This window comes from Atractosteus spatula, chromosome 7 (assembly GCF_055471065.1).
Source record: "Atractosteus spatula isolate fAtrSpa1 chromosome 7, fAtrSpa1.hap1, whole genome shotgun sequence".
Taxonomy (NCBI): domain Eukaryota; kingdom Metazoa; phylum Chordata; class Actinopteri; order Semionotiformes; family Lepisosteidae; genus Atractosteus; species Atractosteus spatula.
The window spans coordinates 2510792-2528735 of record NC_142712.1 but is presented as its reverse complement, the minus strand read 5'-3'; the positions used below and the strand labels follow the sequence as shown (position 1 = coordinate 2528735).

The window sequence follows — 17944 nt, the reverse complement described above, 5'->3', positions numbered from 1 at the left end:
GTAATGTTTGTACATATTGTCATCTATAGCTTTACATATACTACAGAACGAAAAAGAGTGTCTCATTTAATTTTTAAACCATGTAACTGTATTTACATTTAATACTTTTAATTGTATTTTAATTTACACAGAATGTTTACATTTTACTATTCTGCATGTATGCTTCTCAAAATGCATGGTATTCTCATCCCAATAGTATAATTTATTTTAAAATACAGTACTTATTGTTTTTAGAAATCTTTCCATCCATTTGAAGAAGGCACTCCTGTGTAATTTACAAATCTGGCTGAAAGGATGTGTGCTTAGAGGTCCCTCTGCTGGGAATTAGTAGAAGTGACTATGGGAGAAAATAAACACTGTCTTTACTAGTGGATTTCACTCTTTAGCAATGTGCTTGTGGTAAGTACAGGGAGCCACAGCACATTTCCTACAGGTGCAGAGTTCTTTCTTGATGTATTCACAGAAAACAGTTTTATATTCACCTTAAACCAAAGTTTCTTTTACAATGGTTGACAGCATCTTTGACTGATGGAGAACTTGTCTAATATCGTAGTATTTAATCTCAGTGGATTAAATGAGATACGGTCTCATAAATATGTCTTTTTTGCTTTTACACTTCTCTTTTACCTGTTGATCACATTTTTGAATCTGACTTTAACTGCTACAATCCTCCTGGAGAAATCCCTCCATGAGCCCATGTACATCTTCATCTGTAACTTGAGTGTCAACACCCTGTACGGAACTGCTGGTTTCTATCCTAAACTCCTGGCTGACTTTCTCTCTGACTCTCATGTCATCTCATTTGCTGGATGTTTGATTCAAGTCTTTGTGATCTACTCTTCTGTTATGTGTGAATACACCGTTTTAACAGTGATGGCCTATGACAGGTATGTGGCAATATGCAAACCCTTAGAGTACCATTCTATCATGAATAATGTGACTGCTCAGAAATTTGTTTTGTTTTTGTGGATTCTTACATTCTTTGAAGCAACAGTTACTATTTTGTTAACTTTCAGACTGCCTTTTTGTGGGTCTCAGATTGACAAACTCTACTGTGAAAACTGGTCGGTTGTAAAGCTGTCTTGTGTGGACACAACTCTAAACAATGTTGGTGGTTACATCATAGTGATTTCTTGTATTTCACAAGCCATTTTCGTTGTATGTTCTTACATCCAGATTATCAAAGTGTGTGTAAAGTCTGGGGAAGGTAGGAGAAAGTTTATGCAGACTTGTTTGCCTCATTTGATCACATTAATCAACTTCACTTTCACCTCGATTTCTGATGTGATGTTTTCTAGATATGGTTCTAGAAACACACCACAGACTCTTCGTAATATCTTGGCAGTGGAATATCTAGTCATTCCCCCTCTTCTAAATCCCCTCATATACGGCCTGAATCTCTCTCAAATTTATTTAAGGGTTCGGAGACTTTTTAAAATGGAATCTTGGACATAGCTGACATCAAAGTGCAGAAATATTCAAAATGACAAAAAAAATCATGTGTATCTTCCAAATATTAATAACATCTATTTCCTATAGTTAGACATTTTATGACGGACATTAATATGCACTCCAAAACAAATGCTGGATGTTTTACACATATTATAATCTGGATCCATAAAAAATAGGGTTCTAATTGTACCATATACAATATGAATTTTATTTATTTAATTTATGCATTGTTATGTCATTTGAAAAATTCTGCTATGGCTGTGGAAAACAATAAAATGTTTTACTTAAATTTTATTCTACTGGACTGTAAAATGAAACAGAAAAATTAAAGGTCATGTTTTAAAAAATATTTTATTTTTTCTGATGTCTTTCTGGGGAAAAGTATTTTATTTCCTGCGAAAGAATGCAGACAGAAAGCATATTCTGTAATCACTGGACAAAAATGATACCCCCTGGGTGATCATGGTATGACCAGCAGGGCCATGCATCTGTCTCTTTTGATGATGGATATGAACTTGAAGGTGATACAGGTTTCTGTTTCACCGTTGCATGCTGTGGAAGGTTAGCAGCACAGTAGTCAATTCTAGTTATAACGTTAGTAATTACTAATTCCTTATATACCCTTTAATCTTACGTTCACATGGACCATGTTAATGGAGGGAGTCCTGGAATGATAGTGTGTACTGTATATACTGTCGATTGTCAAGGTTTCTTTGAGCAAGCAGCACTTGGAGAGCTGGAAGACAATTACTAGCTGATTTGGGTAAAGTGTGAAGTTCAGTAAAACCCTGCAGGCACATACAGCCCTCTTGCAATGGAATTGGACCCAGCAGGGAACACTAAATAAGAAATAGAAACTCGGAGGGCTGAAAGTGTGAGATGGAGTCGGGACGCACTGGAGAGATGAAGAGGAGAAAGATATTAGTCAGAGAAGGTGGAGGCAAAGGCAGATGTGAAAATAGAATCAATTTTTCAGGCACAGCAGAGGAAACTAGAATGTGTTTTGTTCCATTTCTCTGACACATTTATAACAGGTGGGTGTGCAATGCCCGTCCTGGAGAGCCAGAAGGTATCCGGCTTCTTCCCACCTGGGCTTTATTCACCTAATTGAACTAATCTATGGCTTAACTGGACAAACTGGAAACATTGCTTGTTCTGAAGAAGACGGAGATTAAAAGAGACATAAAACCAACTGGACGGAGGCCCTTAAGGACTGAAGTTAGACTCTGATATCAACACACAGTTTGAGGTATCCATAAAAACAAAGCTGGCCTTTCCATAGCCCTGTTACTGTGAAAGAGGTGGTGGTCTTCAGAATACAAGACTGTGGTGTGTTAGATGGTTAATGTTTAATAACTCTTTGGAAGACCAGGCTCAAAACCCCATTCATGTTCCACATATGAACTTCGGATTAAATAGATTGAAAAATAATATTTACAAAGTATGTCCTACATCCAGGTGAAATTTTATGGATGGGTTGAATAGACTCCTCTCATCTGTTATCTTGCTTATATTCTTAAATCAAGCAAGCCCTAACAATTCATACAGTATATAGTAATGAACACTAAATAACAACTGATCCTAAGATAGAATTTTCAGGCTTGGATTCAACACACAGTTACATTTGGCAACTAGGTGTATTGGTATTTTCTTTCTGAATCACACGTAATTTGTCTATGAACCAGGAAACCAATTTTAAAAATATTTTTCCTCATAGATTCTAGTTCAGGGTAATTAACCAAGACCCACAGAGTCAAGTGTCTCCCACAACGGTTTTTCTCTACAGCAATTCTCTAAAGTCTCCTTCCTGCAGGAGACATATAAATCTGCAGAAAGCTCAACTTGGAAAACGACTTCATGCTCTTCCTGCAGTAACACCCAGCTCTCCCTGAGAGGTAATGACTGTAGATATTGTATTCTGTAACTTTACTTAGAAGAGGGAACAAAAAATAAGAACTACAGAAAGGTGACTTTAATTCTAATAGAATGAATCATTTGATCTTTACACTGTGTAACTATGTTTGAGTTTAATTTTTAAATCAATTCACACAAAACATTTAATTTTCCCTTTTTCTGGCATGCTTGTTATACAATGCTTGACCGTCTCATCAAATAAGAACAAATATGAATTCAAATACTTCATTATAAAATTTCTTGGCATTTTTAGTGGAGCAAGACGTGTCTAGGTGAATCTCATCACTTATAAAGTTTGTCTCAGAGGACATGTGATTACAGAGAACTCTGCCTGGAGGAATCAGAAGTGCATGCAGACAGCATAGTAGAAGAGCTACTGTAATGGGTTTGCGGTTACAATTTGTAACATGTTTGCAGTGAGTACTGGGAACCAAAGCCCATATCTTTCACATGCTGGCTTCTTATTTTTTATGTATTCACAGATCATACTTTTCTAAACATAAACTGAATCAAAAGCCTCCTTCACAATGGTTTACAGCATCTTTGACTGATGGAGAACTTGTCAAATATTGTAGTATTTAATCTCAGTGGATTAAATGAGATACGGTCTCATAAATATGTCTTTTTTGCTTTTACACTTCTCTTTTACCTGTTGATCACATTTTTGAATCTGACTTTAACTGCTACAATCCTCCTGGAGAAATCCCTCCATGAGCCCATGTACATCTTCATCTGTAACTTGAGTGTCAACACCCTATACGGAACTGCTGGTTTCTATCCTAAACTCCTGGCTGACTTTCTCTCTGACTCTCATGTCATCTCATATGCTGGATGTTTGATTCAAGCCTTTGTCATCTACTCTTCTCTTATGTGTGAATTTAGCAATTTAACAGTGATGGCCTACGACAGGTATGTGGCGATATGCAAACCCTTAGAATATCATTCTATCATGAATAATGAAACTGCTGGAAAAAATGTTTTGATTTTGTGGATTCTTACATTCTGTGAAGCAACGATTCCTATTCTGTTAACTCTCAGACTGCCTTTATGTGGGTCTCAGATTGACAAACTCTACTGTGAAAACTGGTCGGTTGTAAAGCTGTCTTGTGTGGACACAACTGTTAACAATGTCTATGGATATATTTTTGTAATTGCTCATATAGCACAAGCATTATTTATTGTATATTCTTACATCCAGATTATAAGAGAATGTTTAAGGTCTAGTGAAGGCAGAAGTAAATTTATGCAGACTTGTGTGCCGCATTTGATCACATTAATCAACTTTAGTTTGACCACAATCTTTGACATAATTTATGCTAGATATGGCTCCAGGAACACACCACAGACTCTTCGCAATATCATGGCAGTGGAGTTTCTAGTCATCCCTCCTCTTCTAAATCCCCTCATATACGGATTAAAACTCACTCGGATTCGGGTAACGGTTAAGAGACTTTGTAACAAAACTGTAGATTCTCATACAGTACATAGTTGATATTAAAGCTGGAGGATCTTCATTTTCCAAATGTAATCTTGTGTATGAAAAAATATTAACAAAACCTATTTCCAATCCTTAGACATTCTGTGAGACAGTTGATATATTTTGGACATTAAAACTGTGGGTATTGCAATGTAATCTGGATGCACAGTAAGTAATTATCCATAATGTACAGTACACTGTTAACTGCAAAAAATGGAAAACCTAAATAAAGTTTTATATGTAGTGGAAGCTTTTTTCCCTTTATTGTTTGTATTATTTGTTTGATCCATAAATGCTATTCAGAAATCAGATACCTAGTTATTCAGGCATGGCACTGTAAATGTTCAGTGTTCTATGCAAGGAGTAAAATGGATGATCCAAGCCCCAGGGAAACCCATAAACACAGAATGTTGAATGAACAGAAATAGAAAATGAGAGATGAACCTGGGAAATTATAGTACGATTGGAGATCCTGGAACCTACAGTCATGGTTGTCCTGTCGCTCCTGCTCAGTCCTGCTCCTAGTTTCCCTGTGCTTTACTTCCGGTGTGTCTTATTGTCTGGGGTTTTATATTTCCGGGTCTCTCCTTCCCCCTCGCTCGGCATTGGGATCGGTTGTCGAGAGGCTCGCCTCCCGCCTGCTACCTGAGGGCTTATGTCTCATTCCGACTCCACCCGATGCCTTGAGCCCGGACCGAACCTCTCGTTCGCTCCGTTCATACCACTACGCATAGGGTCCTCCCGTCTCGCTGGACTCTCTCCACGGCTAGCTCCTGGCTTCCGTGACAGGTTCTTTATGATATCTGCCAATGTGTGATGTTCAGCTCAGAAATAAATGGTAATAAACCTGCTATTGTTTAATCCACAAATCTAGACCCCGTGTCAGTTAATTTAAACCCATAAACCAAAAGATTTACTTGGAAACAAATTGATTGTGAGTAGAAAAGGTGTTGTTTAAATATTTAGAGTGGTGTCTATGAAGAAATATGTTTGTTCACACGTTTTGTGTGTGTGTGATCGTGTTGTGTGTGTGTCTCTTGATTTGGGATTAAGTTGTTATAATCTATCTGTATAGAATTGACATTAGTAAAGAAGGTCCAGTGTAAGGATGGGCAGACCTCAAGACCTCTATTTCTATAAGATATCTAAAATGCTTGAACATTAGTATCTTTACAAGCAAATCCATAATTTATTAACCTTTTTACGGAAACCAGCAGCCAGATTTAGAGTATTTTTTTTTATCTCAGAAGCATTGTGAATTAATTGAAGAGCCTAAAAAAGGAAAAAAAGTGATTGAGCAATATCCTCAAAAACTGAAGATATCTTTATCATGAAGTGATACGTTATGTTGTTTTTTTTTTAATGCAGACTGGGACAAAAGTGTGAGCTCTGCAAAGTGCTTCTGCAGTGTGCCCTCTTTATAATGAGGCCTGTACGAAAGGAACTCTTCCCCTTATAGTCTGAATCATCTCAATTAGTAAGCTGATCCCAAAAGGTGAAGAAACACTCATGATGTACTGTATGCAACCAAATTAGGGTTGCATCCTGGTTACATAATCCTGGACATTTTAAGACAAAACAAGATTGTAAAGTTGTCCTAAAACTGATCTATAGTACATTGCCATGTAAAGTGAGCAGTAAACCATTACTGATAGCATGAAGATCATAATACCTCATCACCTTTGCCTAGTCCACTCTCTCACCGATATTACTTATATTATATTTCTGCTTTTGTAACTTATTTTTTTTTGTAATTACACGTTACTGCTTTGATAAGTCACCTGAGTGCTTCAAGGTCAATCAAGAATGATCAATTTAGCAACATCATGCCAATTATACATACTTTATGTTTCTAAAGGATACATGCAGAAATAGAATAAGTTTATTTTGATTAGCACTGTTTGTATCAGTTTTATATTAGATGCAAATGATAGGTAAAAAAGAAATGATGTACTCTACTCCTAGAGTAGCCAACTTTAACTGTATTCTGGTAGACGACTTCCTACACCCAGCATTCCAACAATATGACATGGAAAATGGGAGATGAGACAGAACTCGGATCATTTCAGGTTTTCTTTTCAAACTGACCTGAGGTCAGTTCGTTCCAGTAATTGAACTTACTGCTTTATGTACAGTAGGCCTTTTTAAAGCATTTTGCACTGATCCTGAATGTCAAAAGGAGCCTGAAACACCTGTGTTTTTGTAAATAAAATCCCCTAAAATTGAAATGGAGAATACTAATATTTACTCAGATATCTCTTTGCACATTGTTCTTAGACCAATTACTTTATTGGTGTTCAGATTGTGTTTTTAATACTGTTCACAATGTCCAGGGTGTAATGTAATTTCTCCATTCACAAAGTATCCTATTTTAATCTACATTAATTCTCCTTACTGATTGTAGTTTAAGGTCATTAAAAAAATACCGCAGAGCCTGTGGGCTCCCAGGCTTGTTTTCAAGCTGCAACTCTCTAAAGCCTCCCTCCTGCAGGAGACATACTGTACTGTATAAAGCAGTAAATTAGCTCAGATTGGGAAACAAAGTTTCATGCTCTTCCTGCAGCAACACCCTGTTCTACCTGAGAGGTAACATTTGTAGATAATTTCCTCAATTACTTTACTTAAACTAGAAAACTAAATGATTGAGAAAAGCATAAAATCAAAATTAATTCTAACAGAATGATTCATTGGAACTACTGTACCTAACTGCAATAACAGTATCTATTAATATTGTTAGATTTAGTTTTAAATTTGAATAGGCATGTTTGTGCTTACTTAAATGGCATTTACACACAAGTACAGTAAATCGTCTGTCTCACTTTAAGTACTAATATATTTTTAAATATGTCTTTTTAGATATATTTATCTTGTTTGCTGAAGGAAGGCTCTCCTATGTGAGTCATAAATGTGAAGTTTGCTTAGAGCGCTCTATGCTGGGAAGAAGCAGAAGCACCTATAAGCAGAACAGGAAAAGCACTAAATACTGCACACTGTTTACAAGACGGCTGACCCTTTTGTAATGTGCATGTTCAAGAGACATTGGATTCTTGTGTTCTGGTGTATTCTTGAATGAGCCAATTTTGAAACCCAATTAAACGTTAGCCTCTGTTACATTTTTTTTAAAATTCAGTTTAAACTGACCCTAACTGATGCAGAACTTGTCCAACATTGCAGTTTTTTATCTCAATGGATTAAATGAAACAAGATCACATAAATATGTCTTTTTTACTTTTACACTTCTTTTATATCTGTTGCTAATATTTTTGAATCTGACACTAATTGCTACAGTCCTTCTGGAGAAATCCCTTCATGAGCCCATGTACATCTTCATCTGTAACTTGAATGTCAATATACTGTACGGAACTGCTGGGTTTTATCCCAAACTCCTGGCTGACTTTCTCTCTGACATTCATGTCATCTCATATGCTGGATGTTTAACTCAAACCTTTGTGATCTACTCCTTTGTTTTCTGTGAATACACTAATTTAACAGTGATGGCCTATGACAGGTATGTGGCGATATGCAAACCCTTAGAATACCATGCCATCATGAAACCTCTGACTGTTGTGAAATTTCTGTTAATTTCCTGGATTTTTCCTTTATGTGATACTTTAGTTTTATTATCGCTAACAATCAGACTGCCTTTATGTGGGTCCTACATTGACAAACTCTATTGTGAAAACTGGGCAGTTGTGAAACTCTCTTGTGTGGACACAACTCTTAACAATCTGTGTGGTTTTATTTTTATGTTTAAATATATTGTGCACTTCATTTTTATTGTATACTCCTATATCCTGATTATTAGAGCATGTTTAAAGTCTCGTGAAGGCAGGAGTAAGTTTATGCAGACCTGTTTGCCCCACCTAATCACATTAATCAACTTCACTATCACCACAGTGTTTGATGTGATGTTTTCTAGATACGGCTCCAGAAACACACCACAGACTCTCCGCAATATCATGGCAGTGGAGTTTCTAGTCATCCCTCCTCTTCTAAATCCCCTCATATACGGATTAAAACTCACTCAGATTCGAAATAGAGTTATGAAATTGCATAAAAGAAAATTTGACGTTCACAAATTATCAAAGTGAATAAATATATTTAAATTAATTAAAAAAAATAAAATTCAGCATTACTCAGGTAATGTAAAAACCTGAAAAAAGATTTGTTTCTTTAATATTTTAGTGACATGTTTATACAGTATGTACTCATAAATCTCACTCTCTTCATACAGTATGTCTAACTGTGACTAAGTTTTATATTGCATAAACAGAAAATGTAAAGATGTTTGTACCAAATTATCCTGTTGTTTTCAATAATTATATAATTTTAATATACAACAAAAAATGTAACAATGTCTCAGTCTGGCCTTCTAAATTTCTCCTGCAATTCAATTGGTTCAGTATTGCTCTTCTCCCCTTATTATTTGTATGTAAAAGTCATACATGTCTGCTTGATCTCTTGATTCTTATTTAATAGACTTGCTTATGTAAAAATCTCAGTCATAGTAGATATAACATCGTGGTCAAAACAGCACAGCAGCGCCTATTCTTTCTCCACAGGCTAAAGAAGTTTGGCATGCCGTCACATACAGTATCCAAGCCAACTTCTACAGGTGCACTATTGAGAGCATCCTGTCTGGCTGTATCACTGCCTGGTATGGGAGCTGCTCCGCCCAGGATCGCAAAGTACTGCAGAGGGTGGTGAAATCAGCACTGCTCATCACCGGCTGTGTGCTACCAGACATCGAGGATATCTACTCTGTTAGAAGCCTCCAGAAAGCCAGGTCTATACTCAAGGACCCCAGTCACCCAAACCACAATCTGTTTTCCCTACTACCGTCTGGAAAATGATACCGAAGCCTACAGACAAAGACCAGCAGATTTCAAAACAGCTTTTTCCCACGGGCAATAAGACTGCTGAACAGCCAGCCACAGCAGCCACCAGCAATTACACAAACGATCACTGATAAATAGTCAGTCCACTGCGGTTTTTTTCTTTCCCCCTGCGTTTTTTTCTTGCATATGTTTTTTTTCCACCTGCGGTTTTTTTACTATTGCGTAATCTAAATTGTTACTGTAGAATTTATTGCATTCTTCTTGTAACCTTCTATCTATTCTGTCCTTCAGTATCTCTCCTTGGCGAGCTTGCGGAAAGTGCATTTCACTGCCAACAACCACCGCTGTATGCTGTATGGTTGTGCATTGATAAATAAACCTTGAACAAACATGAACCAACAAATAAAATGATTCACAGCTAAGAACTTTCCAAATGTCATGAGAGATCCTTTCAACAGTTTTAATTTATTTTAGTTATTTACCATGTAGTGAAAATACACTGGATGTTTCAAGTCTTTGAGAGGTACAGTACACTTTTGTTAAGTGTGAATTTACTCCATTAATGGTGATGACCTAAACCAGCAATGTGGACATACAGCATGCAGACACAAGTACCTTTCCTCTATGACATCTCTGATCAGTAAAGGATTTTTGCTCATTTTAAGATTTTCCCTTTATATGAGGCAGCAGCTGACATCTCACGTTGACAAACATCCTGTGAAATCTGATAATTTCTAATTTTATCTTGTGTGAAAAAAGTCTTAGCAAAATCTATGGTAACTCATATCAATACATATAGTTTGAAATATCTTTATTTTGATATCTCTGACAGTCATGCAAAGTAGTTAGTTCAGTTATAGATTTCTATACGACATCGTCTGACCTCCTGAGCCCGGGCCTACACCCGTTCCGCTGCTACTCATAGGGTCTTTTTTCACTCTCCTGCCACTCCACGGCACACCTTTCTGACATCCGTGACAGAATGCTGAGCCATCTCCTGACCCCGTGAGCGGCACTTTTTGTTTATCTGCAGCGTTTTGGGCTTTTTTTTCAGTTCTTCTATTCTCCTTGCGGGATGCCACTCCCGACATCCATGCCTGTGAGCGGGCCTAGTGCCTGGCTCTCCTCAGGTTGTCACTCCCTGCATCCGTGATAGAATGTTGCGCTTTTTTTTTCCTGCTTTCCTATTCTCATTGCTGGATATCACCTCCTGACACCCGTGACTGTGAGCGAGTCTAGTGCCTGGCTTTTCTCGTGTTGTCAACTCCCGGTATCAGTGATAGAATGGTGAGCTGTTTTCCGTTCTACTATTCTTATTGCTGGATACCACCTCCCGACATCCGTGCCTGTGAGCGGGTCAATCAGCTGTATGCTCTTTCGACATCCACGTATGAATACCTGGCTTTCCTCGGGTTGTCACCTCCCAGTATCAGTGTTAAAATGTTGAACGTCCTTTTTGTCCAGTTTGCAGTGTTTTTCTATTTTTATTCCTGGGTTTTTTATTGTTACTTTGTTTTTTCTCTTGATGTTTTGGTTTTTCACTTCCTGGTTTCCCTGCTCTCTGGTCCCCCTGACCCCTGTGTCATGGAACTCTTGGTTCCTACCTGATGTGTGATTTGTTTCCCTGGTCTCCCAGGTTTAATTTTGTTGTGTGTGCTTTAGTGAGTGTTTTTTGTCTCTCTTCCCAGAGCTCTACTCGCCCCCCACCCCCCTCCTCTACCCAATAAAGGTTTCTATCCTGGAGGAGGGGGCAGCTCTCAGCCGTGGACTCCCAGAGGTTTCCTTTCAGTTAAATGAGGTTTTTTCTCCCTCCAGTGCTGTGCAGCTCCTTTGTTTTTTGGGCATAATCCAGGAAAAGGGGAAATTAGGGCGCAGTCCAAAATCCAAAACGAGGTGATCCATCCAAGACAAGACGATTAAAATCCCCGGGAAGGGGGAACTCGATCAGGAACACGAAGTTAAATGGATAAAGGTGCTCCAAGCCCCAGACTCAGCTGGTCAGGACACCGTTCGGAAGCCTATGCCTTCGAGCTGCAGACATAGGGTGACTTGATGCTAGGCAGGCCTCCAGGCGTCCGTCTTCCAATGCAGAGCCCTGAAATTCTGGAGCACCTGGTTTAAATAATAACGGTGAATCCAGGGACAGGTTTACCTGATAATGAAACTTAAACAAAAAAGGGTTGGAGCACCCTCTAGAGGAGGGATGACAACCGTGACACTCAGAGACCGGTGAAAAGGTGTACACTTGTGCAGGCTGTAAGAAATAAATGGCACAGAATCCCACAAGGGGACCTCAGCAACTTAGTGCAAAGCATGTGTCACATACATACAGATTATGTTGCTTCCAATGGCAGCTACACAAGCTACTGGCTTTGTACATTCACAGTAGAGCCCATGTTGATCAACGCTCTTGGTCATGTCTGCTCAATAACATTAGTCGTCCATCTGCTCTGTCATTATTCCTATAATGTAATATATATAATATAATATAATATAATATAAGAGTTTTAATGCCTGGAGGAGAGGCAGCTAGCAGGACCTGGACCAAAAGATATTCATTTTATTTCTCTGGTCTATGACCAGTGGTCTACTACACCTTTTCACAAATCTGTGTGACAGGCCCTACCCTTAACCAGAGCAGTCCTGAGGTTGCATACAAACTGTAAAACACCCAACCGCTCCCCCCCCCTCCCCAGTTTCCACAACCACCTGAAATTCTCAAGTTTGACCATAATTAACACTGACCTGGCATTTACATTGACAAGAGACTATATAGCACCGTATAGTGGGACATCAGGTGTACAGTAAGTGCGGTCTTTTCTTAAGCTGTACATATAAATGGCAAATTTGTTGCAAATGGCACTATAACAAATACAGACTGTTGTTTCTTTATTGTTTTTTTGTTGCTATTTTCCCATAGTCTACCTGCGGATACATACTTACAGTATGTTGGGCATGTCTATTTTGAGGAATTTTCAGAACCTCATAGACCATTACCAGAGGCATGTAGTCAGTGTCACTCCTGCAAGAGGATGATTTGCAAACTACTACCTACAAAGGTGTGAATAAATATGACTTTTTTGTTTCTGTGAATATAACTTTTGATCTCTGCAGTGCTACTTTGATTACAGAATAACATTTTAGATTTTATCTATGCATTCTCTGACCCATAACTTATTCTGTTATTATTTTTCCTATTTCATGGAGAATATGAATAAATCAGCAGGGCACGACACATGCTCTTGCTGAAGCAACACCCTGTTCTCCCTAAGAGGTATAGTAACATCTGTGTAGACAATATCTTGAGCTTTTATTCTTAAAAATAAATTAAAACAGCTAGAAAACAAGGTGGGCACATTATTGTAATTGAGGAAATGTCCCTGTTTTGAACTGTAATTAGATTGTGTCTAATTTTCTTCATGCATTTCAGATCAGGGTCAAAAACAAAAGCAACAGAGCCTTTGCTTCCCCAGGAGAGTTTACAGGCTTCAGTTCCCTAAAGTCTCCCTCCAGCAGGAGATATACTGTATAAAGATGAATGAAGTAGCTCAGATTGGGAAACACAACTTTATTCTCTTCCTGCAACAACATCCTGCTCTACCTGAGAGGTAATGTCCCCAATATTACCATCACTATTTTATTATAAAAAAATGAAAAAGAAAAGAACTATGTTAAGTATATTATTGTTTATTATCTGTTTTGGATCTATTTAAATTTGTGTACTTTTATAAGACATTTTCTTCAACAAAACTTTGTCTGCAGACTTCTTAACATTTTTTTTTATTTTTTTCAGATGCTAATATTTTTTTACCTATGTTCTTTAAGATTTTACAGACTGCTGCTGGAGGGTAGATGACTACATGAGAAACAGAATAAGTGAAATAAAGCTTGCAGAGAGGAAATATGGAGAGTGTCTTCTTCTAGAAGGATTGGGTGACATTTTCACAGTGCAGGATCTCTGCAAGCATATGGCTTCTGGAGCACACAATTAGAAGCAGATTTACATCAAACAAAATCTCTGTCACTAATACAGAATAATTCACAAACACATTTATAAAATCCAAATTACAATGGAGAACTTGTCTGATGTCACAATATTTACCCTCAATGGACTTAACGAGACAAGAGTACATAAATATGCATTTTTTTCCATTACTTTTCTGTTTTACCTGGGAATAATTTTTACCAATCTGACACTGTTTGTTATCATCCTTCTGGAGAAATCCCTTCATAAGCCCATGTACATCTTCATCTGTAACTTGAGTGTCAACACACTGTATGGAACTGCTGGTTTTTATCCTAAACTCCTGGCTGACTTTCTCTCAGAAACGCATGTGATCTCATATACTGGATGTCTTTGTCAAGTCTTTGTCATCTACTCTTCTGTTCAGTGTGAATTCACCACTTTAACAGTGATGGCCTATGACAGGTATGTGGCAATATGTAGACCTTTAGAGTATTATTCTATCATGACACCTGTTTGTATTGGAAGATTTCTGCTGATTATGTGGCTTGTTCCTTTCTGTGAAATAATAATAACAATTTTGTGGACTTCTAGACTGCCTTTATGTGGGTCTCACATTGACAAACTCTACTGTGAAAACTGGTCCGTTGTGAAGCTATCTTGTGTGGACACAACTTTAAACAATGTAATTGGTTATATTTTTATAATTAAATATTTTTTACAATTCCTTTTTATTGTATTTTCTTACATCGTGATCATTAGAGCATGTTTACAATCTAGAGAAGGCAGGAGTAAGTTTATGCAAACCTGTGTGCCCCATTTGAGCACATTAATCTGCTTCACTGTCACCATGCTCTTTGATTTAATGTACACTCGATATGGCTCCAGGAACACATCACAGACTCTTCGCAATGTCATGGCAGTGGAGTTTCTAGTCATCCCTCCTCTTTTAAATCCCCTTGTATATGGTTTAAATCTCACTCACATTCGCAGAAAAGTATGGAAATTGTGTATTGAATAAATAGACACTAACATTATTAGGAAACATATTAATGTTTGTTTTTTTAATTATCGATAAAATGTGAATAAATGTGAATAAATTGTTCATTAAGAACAGTACAATTTCTTGTGCTCTTTCTAATGGTAATGTCTGTTTTACTTCATTTGTGTGTCTTACAATCCTGAAATGCTAACAATATAACAAGTCTGATGGTGGTGGTCCTTGAATGTTACCAAGTAGTATTTCACTAGGGACAACGATATCCAAGAACTGATTGCTCTGTGAGCGCTTGGAATACTTGGTGGGAAAAGTTTGTATGAGGAGGCTCAAACCCCATTCAGATGGAGTGAACCAAGGAGCAGCTGCAAGGTCTAGATAGGTGTCTAGGATAGGATAGGATAGATAGGGTCTAGAGGAGAGGTAAATGCAAAGGGAGGCATCTGAGTTGAGTAAGTTTCAGGTACAGCCACACAAATCACAACATAAGTGATGGCTGAAACCTTTGTGTAGATCTCTAAACATTAGTTAAGTCATTAAAATCTAATAGAGGGGATGTGTAATTCCAATCTAGGCATGAGAATAACTTTAGAACAGCATCAACCTTTTAAAAATACTTTTTTCAGGCAATCAAACCAGAAAGCCTAAACACTCAAGACTGTCCACTAGTAAGCCTGTGCACATCCTTTAAATACCAAAGTCCATTTACACCCATGTGAGAATCTGAAATGTTCAAACCTTCACCAATTATCCGATAACCCACTGTGGCTATTTACAATGACAATACTCCACATACTGTAGTGGCCTCCCATAATCTATTATACATATTTATAAGATAAGATAAGACTTTATTGATCCCGAAGGGAAATTGATATGTTACAGCAGTCCAGCCCAAGACAAGCAAAAAAAAAACAGACATCAGAATAGACAAAAAATTTGAATACGTACAGTAATACAAAATAAATATAAAATAAATAAAAATAAATACATAGGGGTGTGCAAAATATGATCATAGTCACTGTAAAAACAATAAAATACTGTATGTGCAAAATGTGCATAGGTATATACAGATTGAGTGTCCAAAAAAAGTACAAGCAACATGCTGTCCATAGACGAGCAAATGAAGGGCTAACAGTCCTAGCCTAGGGCAGCGTTATACACCCTGAAGACGCCGGGAGGAAAGACCTACGGAAACATTCCCTTGAACACCGTAGCTGGAGCAGTCTGTTGCTAAAAGTGCTCCGCTGCCCAATAACAGTCCCATGAAGCGGATGAGAGGCGTTCATGACGGCTGTGAGCTTGGTCGGCATTCTCCTCTCAGCCACCACCTCCAGGGGGTCGAGGCTCAGCCTCAACACAGAGCCAGCCTTCTTGATGAGTTTATTTGCATCTCTTGTCATGATGCTGCTGCACCAGCACACAACAGCATAGAAGATGGCCGCCGCCACCACTGATTCATAAAAAATGTGTAGCAGTGTTCCACACACACCAAAGGACCTGAGCCTCCTAAGAAAATAGAGTCAGCTCTGACCTTTCTTGCACAGGGCGTCAGTGTTACCAGACCACTCGAGCTTATCATCCAGGTGTACCCCTAAGTACTTGTAGGACTGCACCCCCTCTATGTCCTCACCCTAGATGGAAACAGGGTTCAGCTGAGACTTATTCCTTCGAAAGTCCATGACCATTTCTTTGGTCTTGCTGGTGTTTAGCTGGAGATGGTTAAGATGACAGCACTCCGCAAAGTTGGTAATCAAGCTCCTAGATTCCTCCTCCCTCCCCTCTCGAATACACCCACAATTGCAGAGTCATCCGAAAACTTCTGCAGATGACATGCCTCAGAGTTGTACCTGAAGTCAGAGGTGTAAAAGGTGAACAGGAATGGAGCAAGGACAGCCCCTGTGGAGCCCCAGTACTGCTAACAACCTGTTCAGACACACAGCTCTGTAGCCGTACATACTGTGGCTATAGGAGATTTTATAGGAGACAGATTTTATAGGAGACAAATCTGTTGTAAATGGCACAATAGCAAAGATTTTTTTTTCTATGTCTCTTTTAGCATCTGCGAATAGTTTCATTTACTGACTTTGGGTATTTCCCTCATCTTGGAGACCTTGTGACCAAGACACCTGGTTATTTCTGTCAAGAAGCTCAGACTTGACAAAAATAGATGTTCTAGCCTGACAATGATCCACATTAATGATACACAAAAAGCGACAAAGAAATGGTTAACTGCACACAAAGCAAATGTTCTTGACTGGTCTTCTTCATCTCTACCATTATCTTACCATATGGACGACTCTTCATACATTTTATCTGTGAAGTGTAAGAACCTCATAGCACACTATGAGAAGCATCATGTATTCACTGCCAGTGGAGGAATAATAAAATACTAAGTAGAGTGATGTAAGTAAACGTGATCCTCTTGTTTCCTGGAATTCAATTAAATATTTATGAAAAGTATAGTCTGTGTAGTGCTATTATGATTACATAATAACATTTTTAGATTTTTTTTAAAAGAAACCATCATATCCATACCTCATTCTACTGTATGAAATAATTCTGGAGGGCACTGTATATGTCTTTACTGCAAAAATACCCTGATCTCCTTGAAGGGTAATAACTATAGATAATAACTTTAACTTTATTTATTTTAAAATACATTAAAACAGCAAGGTCTGTTGTGCTTTTATTATACCTTGTCCTTCTCACTAGTTCAGAAATGAAACACCACAAAATTAAACGTGAGTATAAATTGTATGTCTGATTATCATCTTCAGAATTATGTTCAAAAGTAAGTCATGTGTTGGTCTTTAGAGTATATTTTCAGTCCTGATTACAATGCCCAGCTGTATTGGCCCTGTGATGTACTGTATGTAATTTTCCTTGAGGGAATTTCCATGTTTTGAACTAAAATTAGAATGCGTCCAATTTTCTTTATGTCTTTATTTTCCTTAAACTCAGGGTTAAAAACAAAAGCCACAGGGCCAGTGGTACCCCAGGAGAGTGTCAGACCACAATGCCCTAAAGCCTTCCTCCTGTAGCAGACATACTATATAAAGATGTGTAAAATAGCTCCGATTAGAAAAGAAAGCTTCATGCTCTTCCTGCAGCAGTATCCTGCGCTCCCTAAGAGGTAATGTCTGCAAATATTGCCATCAATAGCTTCTTTCAAATAAAAAAAAACTGCAAATGAAAAGAAGTATAATATACTATATTACATCTAGCATGTTTGTCCATTTAGGACTGAAACTGTTTAACTTGTAGTTTTAGTATTTTTGTGTGTTGTTTAAAGTTTTTTTAAA

General features: G+C 37.8%; 4 protein-coding genes across 4 annotated transcripts; all 4 read left to right on the top strand.

The window, feature by feature from the left end:
* Window positions 1-528: 528 nt before the first annotated feature.
* Window positions 529-1455, top strand: LOC148830119 (olfactory receptor 6N1-like). Its single transcript, XM_088922085.1, has one exon. The coding sequence runs from the start codon at window positions 529-531 to the stop codon at window positions 1453-1455; it is 927 nt and encodes a 308-aa protein (XP_088778211.1).
* Window positions 1456-3916: 2461 nt separating this feature from the next.
* Window positions 3917-4858, top strand: LOC148830118 (olfactory receptor 4C12-like). The gene has a single exon (XM_088921584.1). It carries the CDS (start codon window positions 3917-3919, stop codon window positions 4856-4858), a length of 942 nt encoding a protein of 313 aa, XP_088777710.1.
* Window positions 4859-7992: 3134 nt separating this feature from the next.
* On the top strand, window positions 7993-8934 carry LOC148830117 (olfactory receptor 4C12-like). Its single transcript, XM_088921570.1, has one exon. The coding sequence runs from the start codon at window positions 7993-7995 to the stop codon at window positions 8932-8934; it is 942 nt and encodes a 313-aa protein (XP_088777696.1).
* A 4811-nt stretch (window positions 8935-13745) lies between these two features.
* Window positions 13746-14666, top strand: LOC148830116 (olfactory receptor 6N1-like). Its single transcript, XM_088921304.1, has one exon. It carries the CDS (start codon window positions 13752-13754, stop codon window positions 14664-14666), a length of 915 nt encoding a protein of 304 aa, XP_088777430.1. The 5' UTR covers window positions 13746-13751.
* The last annotated feature ends 3278 nt before the right edge of the window (window positions 14667-17944 follow it).